The sequence below is a fragment of the Aethalodelphis obliquidens genome, unplaced genomic scaffold, assembly GCF_003676395.1.
Source record: "Aethalodelphis obliquidens isolate GAN/ISIS:26980383/991018 unplaced genomic scaffold, ASM367639v1 scaffold3, whole genome shotgun sequence".
Lineage (NCBI taxonomy): Eukaryota > Metazoa > Chordata > Mammalia > Artiodactyla > Delphinidae > Aethalodelphis > Aethalodelphis obliquidens.
Window position 1 is genome coordinate 28,006,847 of NW_020837947.1, and position 24,371 is coordinate 28,031,217.

At 43.4% G+C, this 24,371-nt stretch overlaps 1 protein-coding gene across 1 annotated transcript; it reads left to right on the forward strand.

The window, feature by feature from the left end:
- Positions 1–1,019: 1,019 nt before the first annotated feature.
- ALDH8A1 (aldehyde dehydrogenase 8 family member A1) lies at positions 1,020–23,497 on the forward strand. Its single transcript, XM_027085893.1, has 7 exons — positions 1,020–2,102; positions 5,249–5,396; positions 7,345–7,500; positions 9,100–9,249; positions 13,956–14,212; positions 16,062–16,223; positions 22,095–23,497. The coding sequence occupies exons 1-7, from the start codon at positions 1,953–1,955 to the stop codon at positions 22,545–22,547; spliced, it is 1,476 nt and encodes a 491-aa protein (XP_026941694.1). The 5' UTR covers positions 1,020–1,952; the 3' UTR covers positions 22,548–23,497.
- The last annotated feature ends 874 nt before the right edge of the window (positions 23,498–24,371 follow it).

A 24,371-nucleotide genomic window follows, 5' to 3' on the forward strand; every position in this document is an offset into this window, starting at 1 on the left:
CTTGTTGCAGGCAGAGAGACCGCCGTGGAGTCTAGGTGCTTCTCATAAGGTGTGAAGAATTGAGCATATGTAGGTAATGAGGAGGGAGGGCTCAGGTGAGCAGGGGTTTCTTCTGGACTGGGCACGGTCAGAAAGTGGGAATAATTCTGCAATTGGGTATCAATTTTCATATAGGAGGTAGGAGAAATGGAACGCAGTAAAGCAGTAGTCATGCATATTGACCACAAGAGGGCGATGTTAAGTCATTTTCATGGTTTGCACGGTGCCTTTTGGTCTGTGCTCAGGTGTGAGGACAGTATCTCACTTCATCAGGAGCACAGAATAACCTTGTCTGATGTCAGAGATTTAGGAATTGTCAGTGTTCAGTAGGAGAACACCATGGCCCAGCTGTGAGTGCCAGGCCAGCTTTTAGCTTTCAGAAGATCCCTTTTCTCTCTCACATTGAAACCACTTAAATATGTATTGGTAAATTAATGGTGAAATAAATGTGGCAGCACTATTTACAATAGCCAAGACATGGAAACAACCTAAATGTCCATTGATAGATGAGTGGATAAAGAAGATGTGGTATGTATACACAATGGAATATTACTTAGCCACAAAAAGAATGAAATAATGCCATTTGCAGCAACAAGGATAGACCTAGAGATTATCATACTGAGTGAAGTAAGTCAGACAAAGACAAGTATCATATGATATCGCTTATATGTGGAATCTAAAACAATGATACAAGTGAACTTATTTACAAAACAGAAACAGACTCACAAAGAAACTTATGGTAACCAAAGGGGAAGGGGAGAGAGATAAATTGGGAATTTGGATTAACAGATACACACTACTATATATAAAATAGATAATCAACAAGGTCCTACTTTATAGCACAGGGAACTCTACTCAATATCTTGTAATAACCTATAAGGGAAGAGAATCTGAAAAAGTGTGTGTGTGTGTGTGTGTGTGTATATATATATATATATATAAAATTTTGCTGTACACCTGAAACTAACACAACATTGTAAATCAACTATACCTCAATTTAAAAAAAAAAAACTTTTCCAGTCTTCTTTGTCTCTCACATTCCCTGATTAACTGTGACACAGAGCATCCTTTCACGCACTCATTAGCCCACTGTGTTCCCTTTGCTATGAGTTGCTTTTCATATCCTTTGCTTACCTTTCTATGAGGTTGTTCATTTCTCTTACCAATTTGTAGAACTTCTTATATACATAATGGACATGAGTCCTGGGTGTGTTACATACATTGTATATAGTTTGGGCTGATACCGTCATCTTCATGGCACATCTGGGAAGATGTGGGCTGGGGTGGCAGCCCTGGTTTTAGGATGGACAGTTCAGCGACAAGGCAGAGAGAAACTGGTGGGTGATGGAAAGAGAACGTCTGCCTTCAGCCACCTCTGAGGGTGAGGGCAGTGATGCACTGAGGAAAAAGCACATGATTTGGAGACAAAAGGACCCTTACCAACTCTGCAATTTTGGACAAATTCACCTCTCCGAGGACAAAAGAAGGGAAGTAATGACCTTTACGTTCTATAGGATTGTGGTGTGGAATAAATTAGTAAATTCATGTAAAGACCTGCCTCACGGCCTGGCACTTAATCAATGTTCGAGCAGTGAATATAGTGTGAATCCAATAAAATAATACACACAGATGCCTTTGGACCATTTTAAAGGGCCATGAACACATAAGCAGATGTTACTTTAACGTATTATTATCCATTTCTCACAACGTACTGGACAGCTGTGAAATATTTGGGAACTCTCTTCATTCGGAGTTTAGACACTGAAATACTCTCGGAGAATGTCACATCACCTCCCACTTTCACTGATTGGCAGATGGGGTCACTGGGGCTGGAAGTGAGGAGGAGACTTAAGTCAGGAGTCGGCAGAGCGGGGGGATAACCTTCCTGAGCAACGCAAAGGGGAAGGGCAGGCATGTCCTTTCCTATGGCTGGAACAAGGGCCCTTTTGATGCTGGAAAATTTCATAGATGGGAAATTTTTACCTTGTAGCTCATACCTAGATTCCTACGATCCCTCTACAGGGGAAGTGTACTGCCGAGTGCCGAACAGTGGAAAAGAAGAGGTGAGTATATTCACTCAGAGAAGACTGAAATCTACTTTGCCTGTTGGTGATTTATGGTAACTTAATTTTCTAGGAGCAAAGGAGATCGAGAAAAGGTGTAGGATTGTTAAACAGCAGAAGGAAGGTTTTTAGTTCTAGGAAGGTTTATTTTGTAATTGGGTATATATGATACACGGCACCAATCTCAGGTTACCGTATGCAGAAACAAATAATAATCCAGGTAGCCTAACACAAAGCCACAACTCACAGACATTCCTTGATGGGTGCCTAGTAAAAAGCATTATTTGTAAGAATGATCAGTATTACTAAGTGATCCTTTTTCTCAACCAAGTGTTGCCTAAATTTGCCATTATATTCATGGATTTCCACAAAATGCATTACTTCACAAAAATTAGCAAAATCTTAAAACCCAGGGATTTATTTTATATTATCCTGTAATAATTCTTCATGTCTTCAAAATATCTAGTAAAGTAAAACCAATCATTTGAATGATGAAATGCAGAATCAAATTCCTGCATATTTTTGAAGTTAAATTTAACACTATTTTTTTCTTACTCAAAGTACTTAATGGTGCACACATTAAAACTTTTTTTCAGTGATGTAGAATTAATATTATTGAGGAGTTTTGTAAAATATTTGCGATATATTTGATTAGTTATTGCACTGAGTATAAATATATTTGGGGTGATAAATGTGGCTGATGAATGTATACTCATCTAAATGGATTGATGCTCAAATTAAATGGATTTTAATTTATTTTTTAAGGCACAAAGAACTGGATTATTTAAAAGATAATTGTAGCCTTCATATGTAAATGAGTATTATATGCAAGGTGTTTTTAAAAAAAGAACTAAGCTATTCTTTCTCTACTGTTAATAATATTCTAAATCTGTCTTGCATTAAAAAGAAACCTTTAGACTTTCGGATTAAAGTTTGCAAATATTGGCTAATCTGTTGGTTAAGCTGTAACCTGCAATTTTGTTTGCTTCAAATGACCTGGGATAGACGTGGAAAATCCAGCTTTTCCAGCCCTCATTGTCTCAGAGTCCTTTCCAAAGTAAAGTTAAAATTAACAAGTATGCCAAATTCAGGTGAAATATTTTCTGCAGCTAATGGCTCAGCCCTTGCAGAAGAGAGAATGAGGGATGGATACACCTGCTCGCAGAGGAATAGATATTTTGGATTTTCCAGCAATCCAGCTTGCAAACATTCCATCTGATACCATAAACCCCAGGTTTTTCTGGCTTGAAAAATATGGTTACCATGCAAGCCACATGCCCAATTTCCCCAAAAGTCACTCACAGAAAGTGCTGCCAGTCTGTCAACAGGACTCCCATTCATTCAGCGTTTGCTTTGTGCTGTGCATTCATTAAGCCATTGAACACAAATTGTCCCAAATCTGAGTCATAACCTATAAATAAGACTCTATCATCATCCTTATCTTACAGATCACAGCATGCTTAGATTAGTGGTCACACACACACTCACAGTAGCATTTGCACTGTAGCATTGGGGTCCGACTGCCTGGCTTCAGAGATCAGCTGCACCGCTTAATACCTATGTTCTTGACCTACAGCTGAACCTCAGTCTCCTCATCTATAAAATGGGGATAATAATAATACCTACTTCAGAGTGTTGTTCTGAAGATTAAACAGACTGACATATGTAGAGCCCTTTGCATCTGGCATATAGTAAATGCTTTATAAGTATTATCTTTTGCTAATATTATTGTATGTAGTACATTATATGTGTTCTACATTAAATGGATGTAGGACATGTGACATAGGACAACTTAGAAAATATGACTGGACTTGAGTTTTCTGCTTTTCTAAAAGATCAGAGTTTTGCATCAACAACTGTAGGAAGATTAGATTTGACGTTGACTGCTGTAGGTAGGAACCGTCCTCTTGTTGGCTGGCAGCAGGGCATCAACCACCAACTTTCCAGACATTTGTAATTAAGACAAGAATCCTTTTATACCTATTTTAGCTCAGCTGAAGGTGACTTTGTTCACATAAAGAAAATGAGAAGGCATGTAGATCCGATTTGGGGTGATAGGGCAGCTGAATTGTCAGATCATGTAATACAAGAAAGATGCCGGAAGCTTGTGGAAAAAGATTCTGAGGCTGAGCCTGGGTCCAGTGGTGGAAGAAAGCTGTGAGTGATTATAAATGTCATGCATGTGAGAGAGGAGAAGGGAGAGACACAGGCTCTGGATTTGCCATCTCTGGAAAAGGCATTGCTTAGACGTTTGCCTAAGAGAGGAGAAAGACAGCAGAAACCCTGATAATTCATTCTGCCTCCATGAACTGGCTTTGCTGATACCTTTCTATACATTGTTTCCTTTTGGATTTAGCTCTAAAACCAGGTCCCCAAGCTATCTGTTCAACCACAGATGCCCTCTTCCTCCAACAGAGGACCTTTCCATTGGGCGGAGCCAGGCAGGGGACTGGGACTGTGGTTATGCCATAGCAGGCCAGCTGTGGTCTTGGGAGCCACAGAGATCTGGGTTTGCATCCTGATTCTGCCACTTATTAGCTGTGTGACCTCTGGCAAATTACTTGAGCTCTCTGTGTTTCAGTTTCCTTATCTGTAAAACAGGCTTAGCAATACTCATGTTACTGAATTTTAAAAGGGATTTAATGAAATAATTTGTGTAAAGCATTTAGCACATTCCGTTATATATAAAAATTAATCAATAAATAACTAATATGATTAGTCATTCCAAGTGAAAATGACAGTCTGGGATGTGATTTCAAAGAAACTTTTAGACCTTATCAAGTATGTCAAAACTGCATTAAGAGTTTAGAGATTCCATACATCTTAATTAAGTTTCCTCTCATATGATATTCAGAAATTTTCTATATTTTGAAATTATTGAAAACGTATACCTGATACTCAAATAGATTCTATTATCGCCACATTCTGGATACCTTGGTCAAAATGGAGCATTTTTCTTTTATTGTGGTGCCCCGACTTTGCTGGTCAGGTAAACACCACTTTGTGGGCGACTCAGTATTGGGAGTGTCGAATACTTGCAATTAGGCAGAAAAAACGTTAGCCATGTACGGACCTGTGGATTCTGGATTCATCCAACCCTCGGGAGCAACAGTCTAAGGCGACCCTCTGCCGTTTGCCCCTCCGAGATCGAAGCCGCGGTGGAGGCCGCCAGAGCAGCTTTTCCGGGCTGGTCCTCCCGGAGCCCCCAGGAGCGCTCGCAGGTGCTGCAGCGGCTGGCGGATTTGCTGGAACAGTCCCTGGAGGAGCTGGCCCAGGCTGAATCCAGGGACCAAGGTGAGAGGCATCTGTGCCAGCCTCTTCCCTCTTTCCCACGCTTGCTCTCTCTTGCGGAGCCGGGGTTTAGCGCCGCTGTTCCTTCTTTATGGGAAGTGCACGCACTATCTTCCTGGCGGTTCACACGCTCCTTCCAGGTTGTCAGTTGATCTCTTGCCTCTTAACCGTGTGGATGGAACTCAGGACACTTTCTTCATGTTACCCCCACCCACCTGGACCTATCAGCTAACCCACCCATGTGCTTCTCACGGCAGTGGTAGAGGATGGAAAGCCAAACCAGCCAAGGCCTCTGAAGGCCGAGGCTTGCAACTAGCCCACTTCTGCTTCATTCTGATGGCCAAGGCAAGTCAAGGCCCAACGCCAGTTCAGGAGGAACGGAAATAAATACACTGTATATTTGGTGGAAGGAACTGCAAAGATGTATGGCAAAGGGCATGGATATGGGGAGAGAGGAAGAACGAGGGCTGAGGGTGCAGCCCTCCACTAGTTCTAAGTAGAGAGTTTCAAAGCAAATTTGTTTCTTTTCTTTTCACTACGTGATTCATTTATTATTTTAAAATTTTAATTAATTAATTAATTAATTTTGGCTGCATTGAGTCTTCCTTGCTGCGAGCAGGCTTTCTCTAGTCGTGGCAAGCAGGGGCTACTGTTCGTTGTGGCATGCGGGCTTCTCATTGCGGTGGCTTCTCTTGTTGCAGAGCACAGGCTCTAGGTGCACGGGCTTCGGTAGTTGTGGCATGATATTTATTTTTTAATTGAAGTATAGTTGATTTACAATGTGTTAGTTTCAGGTGTACAGCACAGTGATTCAGATATATATCTATATCTATATCTATACATATACATGTGACAGCTCTTCAAATTGTCTTATATATATATATATGTATGTATATATACATATATATGTTCTTTTTCAGATTCTTACTCCTTATAGGTTATTACAGGATATTGAATATAATTCCTGTGCTCTACAGTAAGTCCTTGTTGGTTATCTATTTTATATATAGTAGTGTGTATATGTTAATCCCAACCTCCTAATTTATCCCTCCCCCTCCTTTCCCCTTTGGTAAACATAAGTTTGTTTGCTAAAGGCAAAGATAACTTGAAGAGCAGTCACACAGTTTTTTAGAAAGATTTCTGATATGTCGGTCACTGTTCCACTCCCAACACAATTTCCCAATTTTTTTAACTGCTTCCCGGAAGTCAGGGTAATGGAGTAAATGTCTGTAAATCTTTGTAATGATATCTGTTAGGAAAGGCCAAGATCTTTTTAATTTACATGCGTGCTGTAAAGCAGCCTAAAGTTAAGAAGCAGCCTGACTCCAAACCCTTAAGAAAAAAATGCTTCCTGACACTGCAGTCTCCCTGTATCACTATAGATAACTGAGGAACAATCCAGGGAAGCATATATCTAGGATGTGCATGGGGCACATGATGGGTGAGCAAGGGCCACACAGCATCCTGTGCCAGCTTCCCACCAGTGGTTCTGCCATGTGTCCATCTTAGTGACTCCACTGTGTGTTGAGGGGACAGTTAATATCATCACGTGCTTTCTTGGTGATGTGCAAATACAGCTGTCTTAACACCCATTATTCCAACCCCTCTGTAGCATGTCCAAAGCTTGGTGATTTTGAATTGAAAGAGCTGGTGTGGGTGAAGTGATAGCATCTGGCGAATTCCTGATGATAGCTATGAATTGTTCAGTCCACAAAACAAAGATTATTTGACTCAACTCTAACCGCCTCTACTTCATCTTACAACCTCACATCTAATTGTTTCACAGTTTTATCAAACTATGATCAACGCTCTCTGTAACCAATGAATGCCCATCCCAGGCTGGAAGAAACAGAGGTTACTTCAGTGTGAGCAGGATACGTGTGTGGTATTGCTTCCTCCCAGTCCGAGGTGAAGAACACTGACAGCGCCTTCTGCTGTTGACTTCTTACAGGGAAAACCCTAACCCTGGCGAGAACCATGGACATTCCCCGGTCTGTACAGAACTTCCGGTTCTTCGCTTCCTCCATCCTGCACCACACGTCCGAGTGCACACAGATGGACCACCTGGGCTGTCTCCACTACACGGTTCGGACCCCCGTGGGCATCGGTAGGTGCTGCAGTGAAAGCCTGGACCACAGCTGTACGTAGAGATGCTCAGTCAGCCCTGTAGAATTGATCTAAAGGAACAGACTTAAAAAAAAGGAAAGTAGAAATTTCTTCTACTTTATCTGAAATTTAATTGGCCTTAAAAATCCAATTCTAGTTTATTTTCTTTGTGTCAAATTCCCTAGTTATTCCTGGAAACTTGTTCTGGAGGAATCACAGAAAAAAAGAATGATACTGATTGTAAATTCACAATCCAGGACTTTTTGTCCCTTGTAATTTAAAAAAACCAAATTATTTCCAGAGAACGTTGTGATTAAGATCATAGATTTTAGGTTATGTGTGGGGTAAGTGATTTAAATTTTGTGTGCTTCAGTATCCTGATCTGGAAACTGGGAGGATCGTTTAATTTTATCTTTATATATCTTTGTGTGAATTATGTAAGTTAGTAAGTGTAGAGCACTTAGAACAGTGCCAGGTACATGGTAAATAAGCCTTGACTGGATTATCTACTTCCCTCTTTCATTTCTCTGCTTCTTGCCCTTTAGAGGACATATAAATATCTGCAATAACTAAAAGTTTCCACTAGATGTCACTGTTTCCTCTGAGAAAAAACCAACTACCATCCATACTTTACTAGTTATATTTTATGATAGAATAAAAGAAGATAAGTTAAAGGGGAAGAAAATGGAACATTTTACCTGAGCCCTTCGGAAATGGTATCTTCAAGGCGTTATGAAAGCTCAAACCTCCTTCTAAGAAGTATGCTAGTACATTATGCTGCAAAAATATTGTTATCCCCTAAAGAGCAGATTTTTCAGTGGGAAATTTAATAATGTAAACTATGTTCACTTTCATAGCTCAGGCTTGAGGGCAGAGTATAAAATAAGGTGGATCCATTTACTGATTCATAATGTAGGTTTTATTTTTACACGTTTCATGGTCAGAAGCCTAGGTGGTTTCAGAATGTTACATGGAGACCCACTGTAGATGTTGGTTCTGTTACTTACCCAGCAAACCTATCTGGTCAGGATACAGGTGAGAACCTAGAAAGATTTTTTTTTTTAATTAAAAAATACTCTGGGTTAGCGAAAATGGATTTCACAGTCTCAGAACCTATTGCTCTTATTTTACAAATAATTCTGAACAGCTAGAAATTTTATGTCTCAATCCACAAGAGATTAGAAACAGAGATGGAGAAATTTAGAAGAAATAGGAGCTGGCCTGTTTGATTAATGAGGAGGGAGAAGTTTAAACAGTACAGAGATCAGTCTACACATCTCAAAACTGATCACATTCTGAGAATGTTTAGGGACAGGTGACAGTCTTTTAGCCCCAGAACTTATATTGCTGTTGTTCATAAATACAATTGTAAGTCATCAAGAAAAGAGTAGACTGTCCTGATTATAGTCTTAAAAGGTACAGCTGCTTGTAATACAGTTTAGAATTAGTTCCCTGAATTTGGCTACAAAAGTTTGGGATTTTGGAAGAGTAAGCTGAAGTTTGGTGTAGCATGAAGGAGTTTGCATTCATAAAGCCTGTCTGGCCCATCTGCTTCGAGGGGAATGTCATTGCTGGCAATGCTTCTGTTATCCTCTGTTAGCTGGTCTGATCAGTCCCTGGAATCTGCCCCTCTACTTGCTGACCTGGAAGCTGGCTCCAGCGATCGCTGCTGGCAACACTGTGATAGCCAAGCCCAGCGAGCTGACTTCTGTGACCGTGTGGATGATGTGCAAACTCCTGGAGAAAGCAGGTAATTGGGAGATGAGGTTTAAGGGGGGGCACGCGGTTGGCTTTGGAGATGTATGTTTTGTAGGCCTCGGCCACCGTAGGGTCACTGACATTTGAAAAGTTATTTTGGATAGAAATCTGCTCAGCACCGAAACAGATCCCAGGGACATCTCTGATTTTTCGTTTCCCTGATCCTCTTCTGAGAAATCCCCTTCATCCACGGGGCTCGTGCCCACTGCTTCCTTTCTTCATCCCCAGAACATGCTACTGCAGGATAGCTCCTCCCTGCACGGGCTCCACGGGCAGTCCCCTGAGCATAGGATAGCAGTACAGCAAACGGCTTAAAGAGCTTGATAAACTCAGACACCAGCCTGCCCCAGACTGTGTCTCCAATAGTCAGTTTAAATAGTACGTTTGAAACAACAGTGGATTTTGATGCAAAGAGTATTGCTAGGTACTTCTCTGGTTTGCACAGCTATAGAATGCCTAAGAGAAACAGCCCATTTTCAAGAGAATTGAATATACACCCCTCAGTTTTCCCTGCATTTGGAACCACTGCTGGGATGCTGATATACTATGGTTCCTTGTCCCCCTTTTGCCGATGGTTTAAAACGTGGAAGGTGTGTTCCTGGTTTCGCCTCGAGTGTTCAGCCGACACTGCACCGGGGTTGGAAGGTTGCAGGCAGGAGGCTCTAGCTTGTAACCCACAGGAAGCCCCTCACTGTTAGGCCCTCAGCTCATGTCTCTGCCCAGCCTGGGTGGGAATGATGGGCAGGTGGTGGGGAACAGGCTCTGTCAGTCTCTGCTGTGCTCGTTTCCTTCAAGCCCACAAAGAAGGTGTTGCTGGGCTCACTTAGATCCATAGAAGGAGTGGTTGGTAAGAGCCCATCTCTCTCCTGTATGCCTTTTCTCTCAAAGCAAAAACATACACATTGGCTTCCAGGAAAGTTGAGCCAGTTCCTACTCCAGGGTTTAGATGACAGGTTAAATTGTGCCCGTTGAGGGAAGAGCACTGGGCCTCATGACCCTAGTTTAGCTGCCCATTTCCCTTGTATCCTATGGAAGAATGAGGCCACCCAGCCTAGGTCTTTGGGATGATGTCGATGGCTGCCCCAGGCCTCTGGAAGGTGCATGATATGAACATCCCTACCTCCCTCCTGTCCCAGAACGTGCCATCCCTCCCTTACAAAAGAGACCGCATTCTATCCCTTTCTTTGAAAAATGGAATCTCTAGTATCTGCAAAGGTCCAAGGTATTTCTTCCCTGCCTCTTGACTGCCGGTTCCCTGGTGTGAGATAGAAGTGGGGCCTCCGCTCTGCTTTGATCCTGTGTTGGATACACAGGGAGCTGGGGAGGGTGCCACAGAGCCGTGTTCCACAGACCACTCACTCCTAAGATCAGTTACGTCTTGATCTATGATGATTTCTCTTTTCTTTTTTTTTTAAAGCTTTGTTTATCTGCTGGTGCCTGACTTACGTCCTCCCCTATGTGACAGAGGATGTCAGAAGCCTACATCTGACATTAATTAATTAATTTATTTTTGGCTGTGTTGGGTCTTCGTTTCTGTGCAAGGGCTTTCTCTAGTTGTGGCAAGCGGGGGCCACTCTTCATCGCGGTGTGCGGGCCTCTCACTATCGCGGCCTCTCTTGTTGCGGAGCACAGGTTCCAGACGCTCAGGCTCAGTAGTTGTGGCTCACGGGCCTAGTTGCTCCGTGGCATGTGGGATCCTCCCAGACCAGGGCTCGAACCCGTGTCCCCTGCATTTGCAGGCAGATTCTCAACCAGTACACCACCAGGGAAGCCCCTGATTTCTCTTTTCTAATCACCCTCCTCTTTCATATAACCCAGAACCTGGTCTGCCTGAGAGTTTTATGTTTCCATTTATTTACCCAGCATTGCTCTTATTCTTGTGAATGAATAAACCTATTGTACCGAGACAGTCTGTCCCTCCCTCCCATCCTCCCTCCCTCCCTGGGCTGGCTTTGCCAAACTTTCCTCCTCCAACAAACACTGAGAGTATGATGGTCCAATTGCACCTGACATGAGCCCTCAATTTCTCCACTGGGATTGGGAGGGGGTGTGAATGACATCACTTAATTCTGCTTTAGAGCACTGTAAGAGAAACTTGCGTAAGAAAAGAAAGCTAAAACAACGTGCTAAGGCATTCTGGATATGTCAACAGCTAGCTCCTCTAGTCCGGGGCATTCAAACAGACTTGGTAAATGAACTTTCTTTGAAATAAAATCATCGAATATTTATATAGATACACCATGAATACCTCTTTGGGAGCCCTAGAGTATTTGGTTTTTTCCCTTGTGGGCACCAAACGTTTGCTCTCATTCCTGAAGTGTCCACTGACGGCAGATTTCTGGCCCTTCCTATTAATTTTGGTTCTGCTCTGTTTAAGCTTAAAATTTTCCTTGTCGTGACCCAGGCACATCCTAGCTCTGGAGGGACTTCCTTCCCTTTCCTGTCTCTTAGCCTCCTACTCTGAGTTTTACTGAATTGTTATTTGCCAATTAAACTGCCTTCTTTCTCTTATAACCAGAATCTTTTAAGGGTAGAAGGCAGATTTATCTAGAAAAATTTCATTAGTGTCTGGATCAAATGGCAAAATGGTTCTGAGAAGTACTGGCCAGTAGATAGCTCTTAACTTATTAACATTGGAGCTCAAAGAAACGTAATCAATCAATGTATTAATACGACGAACCTCACAGAGCTGTTGGGAGATCTATAGGGTGTAGCCCACTTACAACAATGACCAACCCACAGGAAGTACCCAATAAATGTGAACGTTTACTGGTACTCTTTAAATTTTTTATTCTCATTAAAATTATTTTAATAGCATACATATGTAGCATTATATCTTATTTTTCATTAATTTATTTAATTTATTTATTTATTAATAGATCTTTATTGGAGTATAATTGCTTCACAATACTGCATTAGCTTCTGTTGTACACAAAAGTGAATCAGCCATATGCATACGTATGTCCCCATATGCCCTCCCTCTTGAGCCTCCCTCCCACCCTCCCTATCCCACCCCTCTAGGTCATCGCAAAGCACTGAGCTGATCTCCCTGTGCTATGCTGCTGCTTCCCACTAGCTATCTATTTTACATTTGGTAGTGTATGTATGTCGATGCTACTCTCACTTCGCCCCAGCTTTCCCCACCCACCCTGTGTCCTCAAGTCCATTCTCTATGTCTACATTTTTATTCCTGCCCTGCAACTAGGTTCATCAGTACCTTTTTTTTTTTTTAGATTCCATATATATGCGTTAGCATACAGTATTTGTTTTTCTCTTTCTGACTTACTTCACTCTGTATGACAGACTCTAGGTCCATCCACCTCACTACAAATAACTGAGTTTCGTTTCTTTTTATGGCTGAGTAATATTCCATTGTATATATGCGCCACATCTTCTTTATCCATTCATCTGTTGATGGACACTTGGGTTGCTTCCATGTCCTGGCTATTGTAAACAGAGCTGCAATGAACATTGTGATACATGACTCTTTTTGAATTATGGTTTTCTCAGGGTATATGCCCAGTAGTAGGATTGCTGGGTCACATGGTAGTTCCAGTTTTAGTTTTTTAAGGAACCTCCATACTGTTCTCCACAGTGGCTGTATCAATTTACATTCCCACCAACAGTGCAGGAGGGTTCCCTTTTCACCACACCCTTTCTAGCATTTATTGTTTCCAGATTTTTTGATAATGGCTATCATTAATTTATTTTAAATGTGATATGTTAAAAAAAATTTTTTTAATGAGTATTCATTCTGTATGGCAAAGTAGGCCATGGCACAGTGGATACAACGAAAGGCAAAACACAGACCCCATGTCTGCCCTTAGCTGGAGTACCTTCTAGTGGTCAATATGTAAAGAACGGGAAAATCCATAAAACACATAAATGAATACATGCAGATATAGAGCAGTAGAGTTTCCTGATAGAAAAGATTGGGGCACCTACTTGGGGGTGTTCTTGGTCAGTCAGTCTTAGAGGGTGATGGTGCATACACGTCATGGGGAGCTGGACCTTCAACTCAAGACTCACCTTCCTGGGGGAGCCGTCCCTCACTCCCCTGGGCCGAGGTAGTCAGTCTCTTCTCTGGAGGTACGCGGGCCTCTCACTGCCGTGGCCTCTCCCGTTGCGGAGCCATAGGCTCCGGACGCGCAGGCTCAGTGGCCATGGCTCACGGGCCCAGCCGCTCCGTGGCATGTGAGATCTTCGCGGGCCAGGACACGAACCCGTATCCCCTGCATTGGCAGGCGGACTCTCAACCACTGCGCCACCAGGGAAGCCCAGCCCTTCTCTGGTTTCTTTAGTGCATGAATGCTCCCTCTACTTCACATTTGCCCACTGAACTGTGAGTCGTGGATGCCAGCTTGGAGCAGGGCTCTCCTCCCTCCTGGGGCCCGACCTGCCTGAGGATGTATTTGTATCTTCAGCCCCTGAGGCCCAGTCAATACTATGGAATGAATTATATAGAATGTTCAACCCTGCCTTTTTCTAGGACAAAGCCCCTGGAGAAATCCCGCCCGGGGCATAGTATAGGCAGAGGTGATGCTATAGTCTTTGTTTTACTATTGAACCAGAGACAGCCGTTAACATTCCCTCCCAACCCCATTCACGCTGTTGAACTTTGAAGGAGAATCTCCATGTAACCTGAAGTCCTCGACATACTGAGAAGAATCACTGAAACTGATACTGCTTCCCACCCAGGTGTTCCACCAGGTGTTGTAAATATTGTGTTTGGAACGGGACCCAGGGTAGGCGAGGCGCTGGTGTCCCACCCAGAGGTGCCCCTCATCTCCTTCACTGGGAGCCAGCCCACGGCCGAGCGGATCACACAGCTGAGTGCTCCCCACTGCAAGAAGCTCTCGCTGGAGCTGGGGGGCAAGAATCCTGCCATCATCTTTGAAGATGCCAACCTGGAGGAGTGTGTTCCGACCACAGTCAGGTCCAGCTTTGCCAACCAGGTATGTCCTCTGGGTTTTTTCTTCCCCTTTGTTTATTTGCTTGTTTTTAACTCAGTAGCCCTGTCAAGCTGGATCTGTTGCATCACAGTGCAAAACTGGGGTGAGTAAGTCAATCCAGGACTATTTCAGTGAAAGGAGAATGGTTACATTGTGTTACTCCATTGACTATCTGTTCAATCATAATGTCACTCAGAAGCCTTGTGGCGTCTCCTGTGCAGCGAACTCCTCTTCTTGAGTTACACGGCTTTTATCGGATGATGACTTCTTTTTTGCTTCTCCAAGCTTCCCCATTCCTTTATTTATAGTTTTCCCAGTCTTTTCTTGCTGTCCAGGTGTCCTAGCTCCTGGAAACCTTATTATCCCTCCCCAAAGCATCCCAAATGCATTCACACACTTAGAAATAAATACCTGAACAAGTCTCAAGCAAGTTTCTTAACTTAACATCACGGAGGAGCCTTGGGCAACTTTGTTCCTCCTGATTGTTGGACGGGTTGTTGTGAAGATGAAATATCAATGTGATGAAAATATTTATTTATGCATATATGTACAATCATACATACGCAATACTGACAAGTCCAGAATGTGGTTTGTAAACTATTACATGTTATGTTCAAATGATGATAAGGATGATTTTTCACTCAGAAATCTGTTAGCACCTCTCCCTGGAACACTCAGTACCTCTATTTGGATGTCCAGTAGCATCTGAAACTTAACCTGTGCAGAGCAGAACTCTTGATTCCCTTCCCTCTCCTCTCCTGCGGTACCTCTGCTCTCCCCGCCTTGTGTTTGCCTCTCCAGGGAAGAGACTACCATCCACTCTGAGACTCAGGCCCCAAATCTGGGACTCATCCTTGTTCTTACTTTCTCTTTTCCTTATACCTCACTAATCCACCAACAGGTCCTGTTAGTTCTATCTTTAAAATCTATCCTGAATCCTATCATTTCTCCAGAGCATCTATGCCAGTTTCCTTATGCTTTTGGGGTCCCATGCCCCTTTAAGAATTTGTTAACCTCAGTGGACTCCTATCACTTTTCTCATCTCCATTGATCCTGCCTTGTCCAAGCTACCTCCACTTATCCAAATGTCTGAAAAGCTCTCTTAACACTCCCCTGTTCCCACTCTCCTTCTCTCCAATTATATTCTCCACACAGCTGCCAGAATGATCATTTTAAAATGTAAATCCAATCCCATCATCTTGCTGCTTAAAGCCTTCCATGGTCCTTTCATGATACTGCGGATAAAATGTAAGCTCTCTGTGAGTCTATGAGCCTGTAAGACCCTGTGTGATGTTGCCTCGCTCCTCGCCCCCTGCCTTTGTCTTCTACATCCCTCTGACCCCTGTCCCTGCCTCCATCCCCACCCTCAGCCCCACTCACCTTCCTGCCTTTCCTCACACACTTCAAGCTCATTCCTGTGGCAGGTCCTTTACATTTACAGCTGAGAATTCTCTTCCTTCAGATCTTCATCCATCCAGCTCCTTCACGTCAATCAAGGGTCAGTTCAAATATCCCCTGTTCACCAGTGCCTTCCAGGACTCCCTTTAATAAAAGGGAGTAAAAGCTGCCCCCCCCCCATTATTTTCTATTCTCATTCTCTGCTTAGTTTTCTTGTATTGTTTTGGTCACAACCTGAAGTTATATTGTTCATTGAGCTTTACTTGTGCTGTTGCCTGTCTTCCCTATAAGACAGTGCATTCCACGTGGTGAAACTTCATCTTGTTTACCACTGTCTCCCATTGTCCAGACCAGTGCCTGATACGTGACAGGCACTCAGAAGTGCAGGGTGATCTATCCAAGAAGGAGTGGGCCCTCCTGTTTTGTCACTGTCCTCATGTGTCATTCTTGGCAGGGTGAAATTTGCCTCTGCACCAGCAGGATCTTTGTCCAGAAGAGCATCTATAGTGAATTTTTAAAGAGGTTTGTAGAAGCTACCAGAATGTGGAAAGTTGGCATTCCCTCTGACCCATCAGCCGACATGGGAGCTCTGATCAGTAAAGCTCATTTGGAGAAAGTAAGTAAATCCCTGTGTGTAAGTTACAGAAAGAGTTCTTATTTTGAGAGGAGCTCAGCGCGAGACATAACACTATCTGTGCTTTGAAATACTGTTAATTACTACCCTATTTTTTGATAATTATGATGTGTGGGAAATTGTCTCTGGATACAGAGTCTGAAAATGTTAGAGATGAATACAGAAATGTAGTCCAGGTTAAAGCAGCATCTACATGGCATAAATGAACTTGAGAAGTCAGTAAAGAGATGCCACCAGTAGAGTGAGGAAGGCAAGTTGCAGAGCATAAAGGTCTGCAAGGTCAGGTGATGAGAATGATGTGAGCTGAGAGTGGCAGGGATTTCCTGCCACTGAGCTGAGAGTGGCAGGGATTTCCACCGGTAAATGTTCCCAGTCAGTCCCCAGGTAGTAAGGGTCTGCCTCTGGCTTACAGCAAACGGGAGTCTAGAAGTGTGAATCCAATCCAAATGATGCGGTCCTTAGTTGGTGGGGTGACTTGTGGGAGCCTCCGTGGGAGAAGCCATTGATGTTCTCTGGGTGGCTTATGAAATTTGGTTCTTCAAGGTCATTTTAATTCATTACCTGGTGGGACTCCCAAAATAAGTCATAGAATTTCAGAGCTAAAAAGACCTCATTTCCAGCTGTAGTAACTCAGGCCAACCAAGGGTAATGGTAATACACCCCTATCAGTTAACCAGTGAGGGACAGAGCCTTCACTTAAGTTTGAAGAACTCTCTGACACTGCACAGATTTGGTAGACTTACTACATTTTAACTTTTACCTTCACTATAGTGTGGAGCACAGATGCCCGTAGGTGGGAAGGTGTAGTCTCAGTCTTGCTGGTCTTTTCTTACTTGTTTTCTCAGTAAAATGGGAAGCAGGGTGAGGAGGGGAGATGGTGTTGAAGGTTTCAAGAAGGAGGAAAAGGTGTGAGATAGTCTTGCAGGAGATCAAGAGAGAGAATGGGCTTCCAAGTGACTGTATTGTTGCTGGGGCAGCTCCAAGGGCTCACCTGGAGCTGTGATCATTTATGATCACATTAAATAAATATGTGGTCATTTATTTAAAGTGAGACCGGCCAGCATGACTGTGTTTTCCTCCAGTCACATTCACCTACAAGATTGCAGGCACATGGGCAGCTGTCCCCAGAGTGCCTGTGGTGGACCCACAGTTGTGGATGTTCCCACCCTTGTGGAGTGAGGCATCACCAGATACAAGAGGCTCCCTTGTCCTCCCTTATCTGGCTGTTCTAGACAAAGGGATACACGCTACCTGCCCACACATGCAAATAAGTGGTGAAAAATAACCTCCTGCATGTTCCCGAATGCTTTCTGTGGCACAGAATTAACTTCCCAGAAGCATCTTCCAGTAGACTCAGGCCATGGTGTCATCTAAGGTCCCCTTTGCAATTCACCATTCACCGGAGACTCAAAGTTCTCTTTATTAACTCAACAGAAAAACTGTTCTTCCGTCGTAGGCGCTGTTATAATAATTATTTAAGTTCCCCAATGAGGGGAGGTGTATCAGTGAAACAAATCAAAGTATTTGACTTTCCTGTAGTGGTTGAAAGATTTGTAGCCCCCTGTCTTTTGTGTGTGAGAGAAACTGATGCCGTTCACTGACTCCTATTGGTAGTTAGGGCTTTTCTCTGTTGTACTCTGAGTGTTTGTCCCTTTTTCCCCACATAGTGAACTTGGGTCAAATACAGGCTCACCAGGTTTCAGTGTATTGTAACGCCTGTGGGCTTTAATACAATATTTGTGATGCTCAGTGTATCCCTGCTGGCCCAAAGGGGTCCTCTCTTTAGCCTGCCCCCCCAATGCCCTCCTGAGCTCCACCGCAGGCCCTCCCCGAAGCATTTCTGCTCTCTGACAGCAAGCAGCCTCAGGCCATGTGAGTTGTTCTGCCCCACACGGGCAACAGGACCTCTGTCTACTGAGCCCTGGTTCCTTTCAGTGGAGAATGATAATCAAGGTCCCATGGGTGCCCCTTAGATGATGCCCCATGATAACGAGACAGCCAAGAGGATGTGACTTAAAGCCTGGTTGTGCTGAGCTCATGCGCTGCCCTTTTAAGAAGTCCAGCTCGGAAAGATGGTAGCTCATCTCAGCTCCACGGTTCTATTGCTTCTAAGGGGGAAGATTTTGCACAGTGTTAAAAATAGTTTTTCATAGTTAAAAACTTAAAAATAGTGTTTATCGTAAGCCATTTATTTTTATTTTTTAAGGAAGAGCAATGAAGATGGTATTTCCATAATCCCATCACACATAAAACTTCGGGTAGCTCTGGGTTCCCCTTGTTTTGTAGGTGGATCCCTCCCCTCAGCTGTGCTCAGAGTCCCCACCCCTCCCCAGTATAAAGTCTCAGAACCTTCCTGCTGTGGCTCAGAGGGTCCCTGGACACCTTCCATCCCTACTACTCTCCTCAGAACACGTGCCTGGATGCAAGGAGTCACAGCTTTACCCTCTGGGTCTCTCACCAGGTGGGCCCCTGATGGGGGGCTCTCAGCTCAGGTCTTGTGAGGAAGCCCTAGGTGTCTCTGCCCTTTGAGAGGGACCCAGTGGAAGCAGCTTGGGAAGTGTATGCATGTCTTTTTCAGGCTGTGACTCTTTTCAGTTCAGTGTGCCAAACCTTGATCTGGGATCAAGGCGGCAGCAGGCACACTCCACTGAGAGTCGTCTTTCCTCTCCTTTCGCCAGGAAGCTTTGGGGTCTGCGAGCCAAAGAATGGCCGGCTGCCATCCTTGCATTCCACCCCTCCTCTTCTGCAGTAGGTCTCTGTCTTCTCCAAAGCAAATTAATTGACTTCCCTGGCGGTCCAGTGGTTAAAACTCTGTGCTTCCACCGCAGGGGGCGCGGGTTTGATCCCTGGTCGCCTGGTCAGGAACTAAGATCCTGCGTGCCGTGCACGGCCAAAAATAAATGAATGAATGAATAAATAAATAAATCAAATTAGCCACGGGATCTTTGTTTCCATCCTGTGGGATTGTCACAACAGATGGTGATGCAGTGACAGAAGAATCCAGCTAGAGGCTGTGACAGTTGTTTTGTAATGGCCAAGGGCTCCTAAGTGCAAGTGTGACTTCGTAGGTTCCCAGGACGGTGGCGCGGACCCCACAGGAAATGGCAGGTGATTCTATCCTCAGGGAATGCAGAAAAATCTCCCTTGCCTATTTCACAGGGTTGCTTTTTGTTTTCATTTTTGTTTTCCTTTTGACTCTCCAGAATCCTTCCCTGCTTGACTGTCTGGAGAATCTGGCTCTAGGCCAGACTTCCAAAGATGCAGATAGCCAGAGAGAGAGAATCCTTGAGTGTTGACAGTGAGGCGGGGTAGGGGGGAAGCACAGAGGAAGTTCACGGGTATATTCCCCAATAAGGCCAGGCTTCAGGTCTAACTAAGGTCCACTCTTGCGGTTTCCTGTCCTCCTCTGTCAGTTAACCCCGCACCCCGATGTACACAGTGGGGAGCATCCCTGAAATCTCTTAGCTCGTGAGTGTCAGATCATGCATTAGATCATCATCATCATCACCATCACCAGGAACATCAACGCAAACGACAGCAGCTGACTTTCAAAAACTTACTATGTGTCAGGTATCACACTAGGTATTCTATGTATATTATTTTATTTAGTCCTCTCAAGAGCCCTATGAATAGGTGACACAGTCAATCCCATTTTTCCAGTGAGGAAACTGAGGCGTAGAGCTCTTCTTTTTTTTTTTTAATTTATTTTTGGCTGCATTGGGTCTTCATTGCTGCGTGTGGGCTTTTCTCTAGTTGTGGTGACTGGGAGCCACATTGTGGCTTCATTGTGGCTTCATTGTGGTGCGTGGGCTTCTCATTGCGGTGGCTTCTCTTTGTTGTGCAGCATGGGCTCTAGGCGTGCGGGCTTCAGTAGTTGTAGCTCGCAGGCTCAGTAGTTGTGGCTCGTGGGCTCTAGAGCGCAGGCTCAGTAGTTGTGACGCACAGGCTTAGTTGCTTTGCGGCATGTGGGATCTTCTCGGACCAGGACTTGAAGCCGTGTCCCCTGCACTGGCAGATGGATTCTTAACCACTGTGCCACCAAGAAGTCCAGGTGTAGAGCATTTAAAATCCCTCAGCTGATAAGTGGAGGAACTGGGATTTGAGCACTGCTGTGCTCCCAAGCCCACTCTTCTAACCTCTATGCTTTGATTTTATGGCCAAAACTACTCAATATTAAGTGCTAACTACTCTCTGCTCTCTCCTCTCAAGAAAAGGTTTTATAAGAATATTTCATTGCATTTTATAGCACATTAACAGTTACAAAGTTGTTTTTCTGAGCTGCAAGTATAGATATCATTGTGTCATTCAGTGATACTTTCTCTAGAAAAGAAATTCAGTTTAGTGTGTAACTTATATGTTAAATAATTTGATAAGTTCACAATTTGAAAACTGACACTTCTCTTGGTATTTTATTATCCCAAGAGCTTCAAAGAGAGAATCATGTAGTTTTGTTTAGACACAATCATCTCAAACCAGAGCGCTCCTTGCACTGTTTGAATCACTGATAAAAGTTTTGGCTCTACGTCCAGCAGGGGCCTCTGGAGACTCACCTGCACTCGCCTTGTTCACACAGGATGCTGCCTCTGGCATCTTTTAATTAATGTGACCGGGTTGCTTCAAAAGAGCAAGAGAGTCGGGGAAGGAAAAGTCCAGATGTATTGTGGACTCTACCCACAAACTCAATGAGAGCTTTTCTGGGAAAGCTTTGAGATCATTGTTCATATTGGGGAGGAGGAATAGTGGAGAATATAAAGGTCTACCAAATGCTCTATTTTTCAAACGTGTTTGACTTCATGGCTTATTAAGTGTTCTATAAACTGAAGCAAAATTAATAATGAGACATTATCTTTTTATTTTTACATGGCAAACATATAGCTCTACAATGAATATAGTTCTACAATGGAGTACTAATCTAACATTGGGGCAGAATGCTCAGATAGATACATGATAATCCGTAGGATTCCAAAATATCATTCCACACTTTACCCTGCCTTTGATGTACTATTTGACTGTTGTTTTAGACTTTTACTTTTGGGGATGACTTTTCTACTTCTCCTATGCTTATAACGCCCCTCAAGGGTAGAAGAGTGTATCATTGTGACTTCAACAACATTTTCAAATATAAATAGATATGCCATTATTATAATGAGGCATTTCTGTAACCAATATTAAAAAAAAAAATCTGTCATTATCTCCGAGTCACTGGGTCAACTTATTACATAATTTATTTCCCCTTATTGTGAGCTTTACTCTATTACCTAGATATATTTTCACAATATAATCAGTACTGAGTTGAGACATTAGAAATGATTTGTTCTGGAAGCTCAGCTATTGAAGGGCACCCTGGCTTTTAATTAAGTCTTATATACCATTCAACTTCCCATTTTCTGCAATGGACATAGTCTCCCCCAAAGTGAGAAAATATTAGTCTGTGTATTTAACTACTGAATATACCTGAGTGTGAGTTCTAGCTTTACTGTTTATTATCCGTTTGAACCCTCTGCCCTTTCTGAGGCTCAATTATATAATCAGCAAATAGGAGATAATAATACGTAGTTTATAATAGTTTTGAGAGAATTACCTGAGAATGTGAGAAAAGCATTTATCTGCATGCCTAGCACTTAGACATTAAATAAAAAACTCTCCTCCTCTTACCTATGAGGGCTGAATGCCCAGATAATACTTAGAGCACTTCTGCACTCAGGCTTACTTAGCAGCTGAGTGAAAATATAATCAACCTTAGATTTTGGGGGGGAATGACCTTATACATCTTGATGCTTCAAAAATATTGAATTTTCTCTGCTTTGTGTGAAGACAAACGATAAGTTGTTAGTATATTTTTTACCTCTCCAGGTCAGAAGTTACATCAAGAAAGCGCGCATGGAAGGGGCCCAAATTCTGTGCGGTGAGGGAGTGGATAAGTTAAACCTTCCCCCCAGGAATCAAGCAGGGTACTTCATGCTTCCCACGGTGATAACAGACATTAAGGACGAGTCCTGCTGCATGAAGGAAGAGATATTTGGTCCGGTGACGTGTGTCGTCCCCTTTGATAGTGAAGAGGAAGTGATTCAAAGAGCCAACAGTGTTAAATATGGACTGGCCGCCACGGTGTGGTCAGGCAACGTGGGGCGTGTCCACCGGGTGGCCAAGAAGTTACAGTCAGGCTTGGTCTGGACCAACTGCTGGCTCATCAGAGAGCTGAACCTGCCTTTCGGGGGGATGAAGAGTTCTGGTGTGGGTAGAGAAGGAGCCAAGGACTCTTATGAATTCTTCACTGAAATCAAAACCATCACCATTAAACACTGACCTTGGCCATTGGAGAAGCTGTTACAGTTGACGCCTGGCTGCAGAGAGAATCAGTCATCCAGTGTGGTGAACGGAATTCCTGGCATAAATTTCAGCCACGTCTTGACTCAGCAGAAGGTTATCTCTATAGCTTATCCTCTGTACTTAGTATTTTTACCCTCTGGTGAAGAGACGCTATCTCTTTTCAGTGAAGAGTTGAAGACTAGGAAGGCACAAAAAGGAAGCCAGACAACGATCAGGCTCCTCTTAACTTGTGTCTTCATAGTATTTTTTTCATCATTTTGATAAAATTCTTGGAAATTCACAGATAACCAGATTTATTTTTTTCATTTGCAAGTATACGGTAAAAATAAAAAAAATAATCTACAAAGCCAAGAGAAATCACCATAATTTCTACCTTTGGGGAGATTGCAGAGATTGTCTCCCCATCCATCAGACACGGGCATGGCTCACTGGTAATTGACTGTACCTCATTATGCAAGGGGGCCGTGAATGTTGATGATGTACTTTACGTGGGGTTTGTCAGAGCAGGCATATATGGTAGGTCTCACTAAATATATCTGTATAAGGACAAAGAAGAATAAAATAACTACTACTTTTGGAGGAAACTTAGAACAAGGAGAGTTTGATCCATTCCTACTATGGAGACTAATCAATTCCAATTCTTAGCGTATGTATCTCAGGAGACTTAAAATTTACTAATCCTAAAGGGAGCAATAAATGTTAAGCAATTTTAGTAAGCAGTATGGCATACACCTTGTTTATGAATTGTCTTTTATTCATCCTTAACCTCATCCTCTTAGGAGCATGGACCTTTTACTAAGTAACAGTGGTATATCTAGCACTTGTTTCCTGAATCCCCCAATAATCAGAGGAGAAATCTGAGGTTTACAGAGATTAAGTAGCATGTTCAAGGTCACACAAATGGTGTGGGGCAGAGGAAGGATTTGAACCCGGGGCTCTCAGACTCCATACCCTAGGATCTCTGGCCATTTCGCACTTACCTTGGGTTGTGCTTCAGAAGCAGCGAAGTCCTTATGGTTCATGGAAGACATCGTGTTGGGTGTCCCCTCTGTGTCTCCCTCCTGCTTTGCCTCTCCTCCCCACTACCCCTTTTCTCCTACCTCACTCCACTCAGTCATGCAACCCAATCCATGAAGCCAGGAATTCCTCCAGTACAGCCCTTTCCATGCTGACTGAAACGATCTGTTTGCATGTCTCATTTCCTGATGGGACAGGAGTTGCTGAAGGTCAAGGCAGGTGTTATTCACCTTTGAAGACTCGGTTCACAGCCCAGTGCCTGGCACATAGAAGATGCTCAAAATGAGTTATGGGATGGAACGAGGTCTTCCTGGGGCACTGGGGTATTTGTTGCGTGGCGACTGGGGGTTTGGGTCGGGGGTGCAGAATAATCTTTATACTTCTGTGTAGAACTTGGCATATGTTGGCTCGTTTACAAATGCTGAAAAGTATAAGTCCCTCTGAGGTCAAGTGATGAGTGTCGGATCGTACCTGGTTCTTAGCTTCTGCCTCCTCTCCCCTCTCCTTTCCTTGCTTTCCCTCTTCCCCGGCTGAGGTTCCTTGACCTTGATCAGATAAGTCTAGGACCAGTTCTGAGTGTCAGCAGAAAGAAATTCAGTAGCTCCAGTGTCTAAGAATTTGCATCTTCACTCTTGTAGTTGGTCTGATCCAAGCTCATCCTTATTTCTAAGACCTAAGCCCTATTTTGATTCCAAATTCTGACAACTGAACCTCTTAGCTCCCAGTGCCTGAATACCCATCTCCCACCACACTGGTTTTCTGTCCAGGAGACTGTTCTCTCTA

Coding starts and splice junctions, on each gene's coding strand:
- ALDH8A1 (XM_027085893.1), top strand. CDS start 1,953: ATGTCCTTTCCTATGGCTGGAACAAGGGCCCTTTTGATGCTGGAAAAT. Junction 9,250..13,955: donor CAAACTCCTGGAGAAAGCAG/GTAATTGGGAGA, acceptor CTTCCCACCCAG/GTGTTCCACCAGGTGTTGTA. Junction 14,213..16,061: donor GGTCCAGCTTTGCCAACCAG/GTATGTCCTCTG, acceptor CATTCTTGGCAG/GGTGAAATTTGCCTCTGCAC.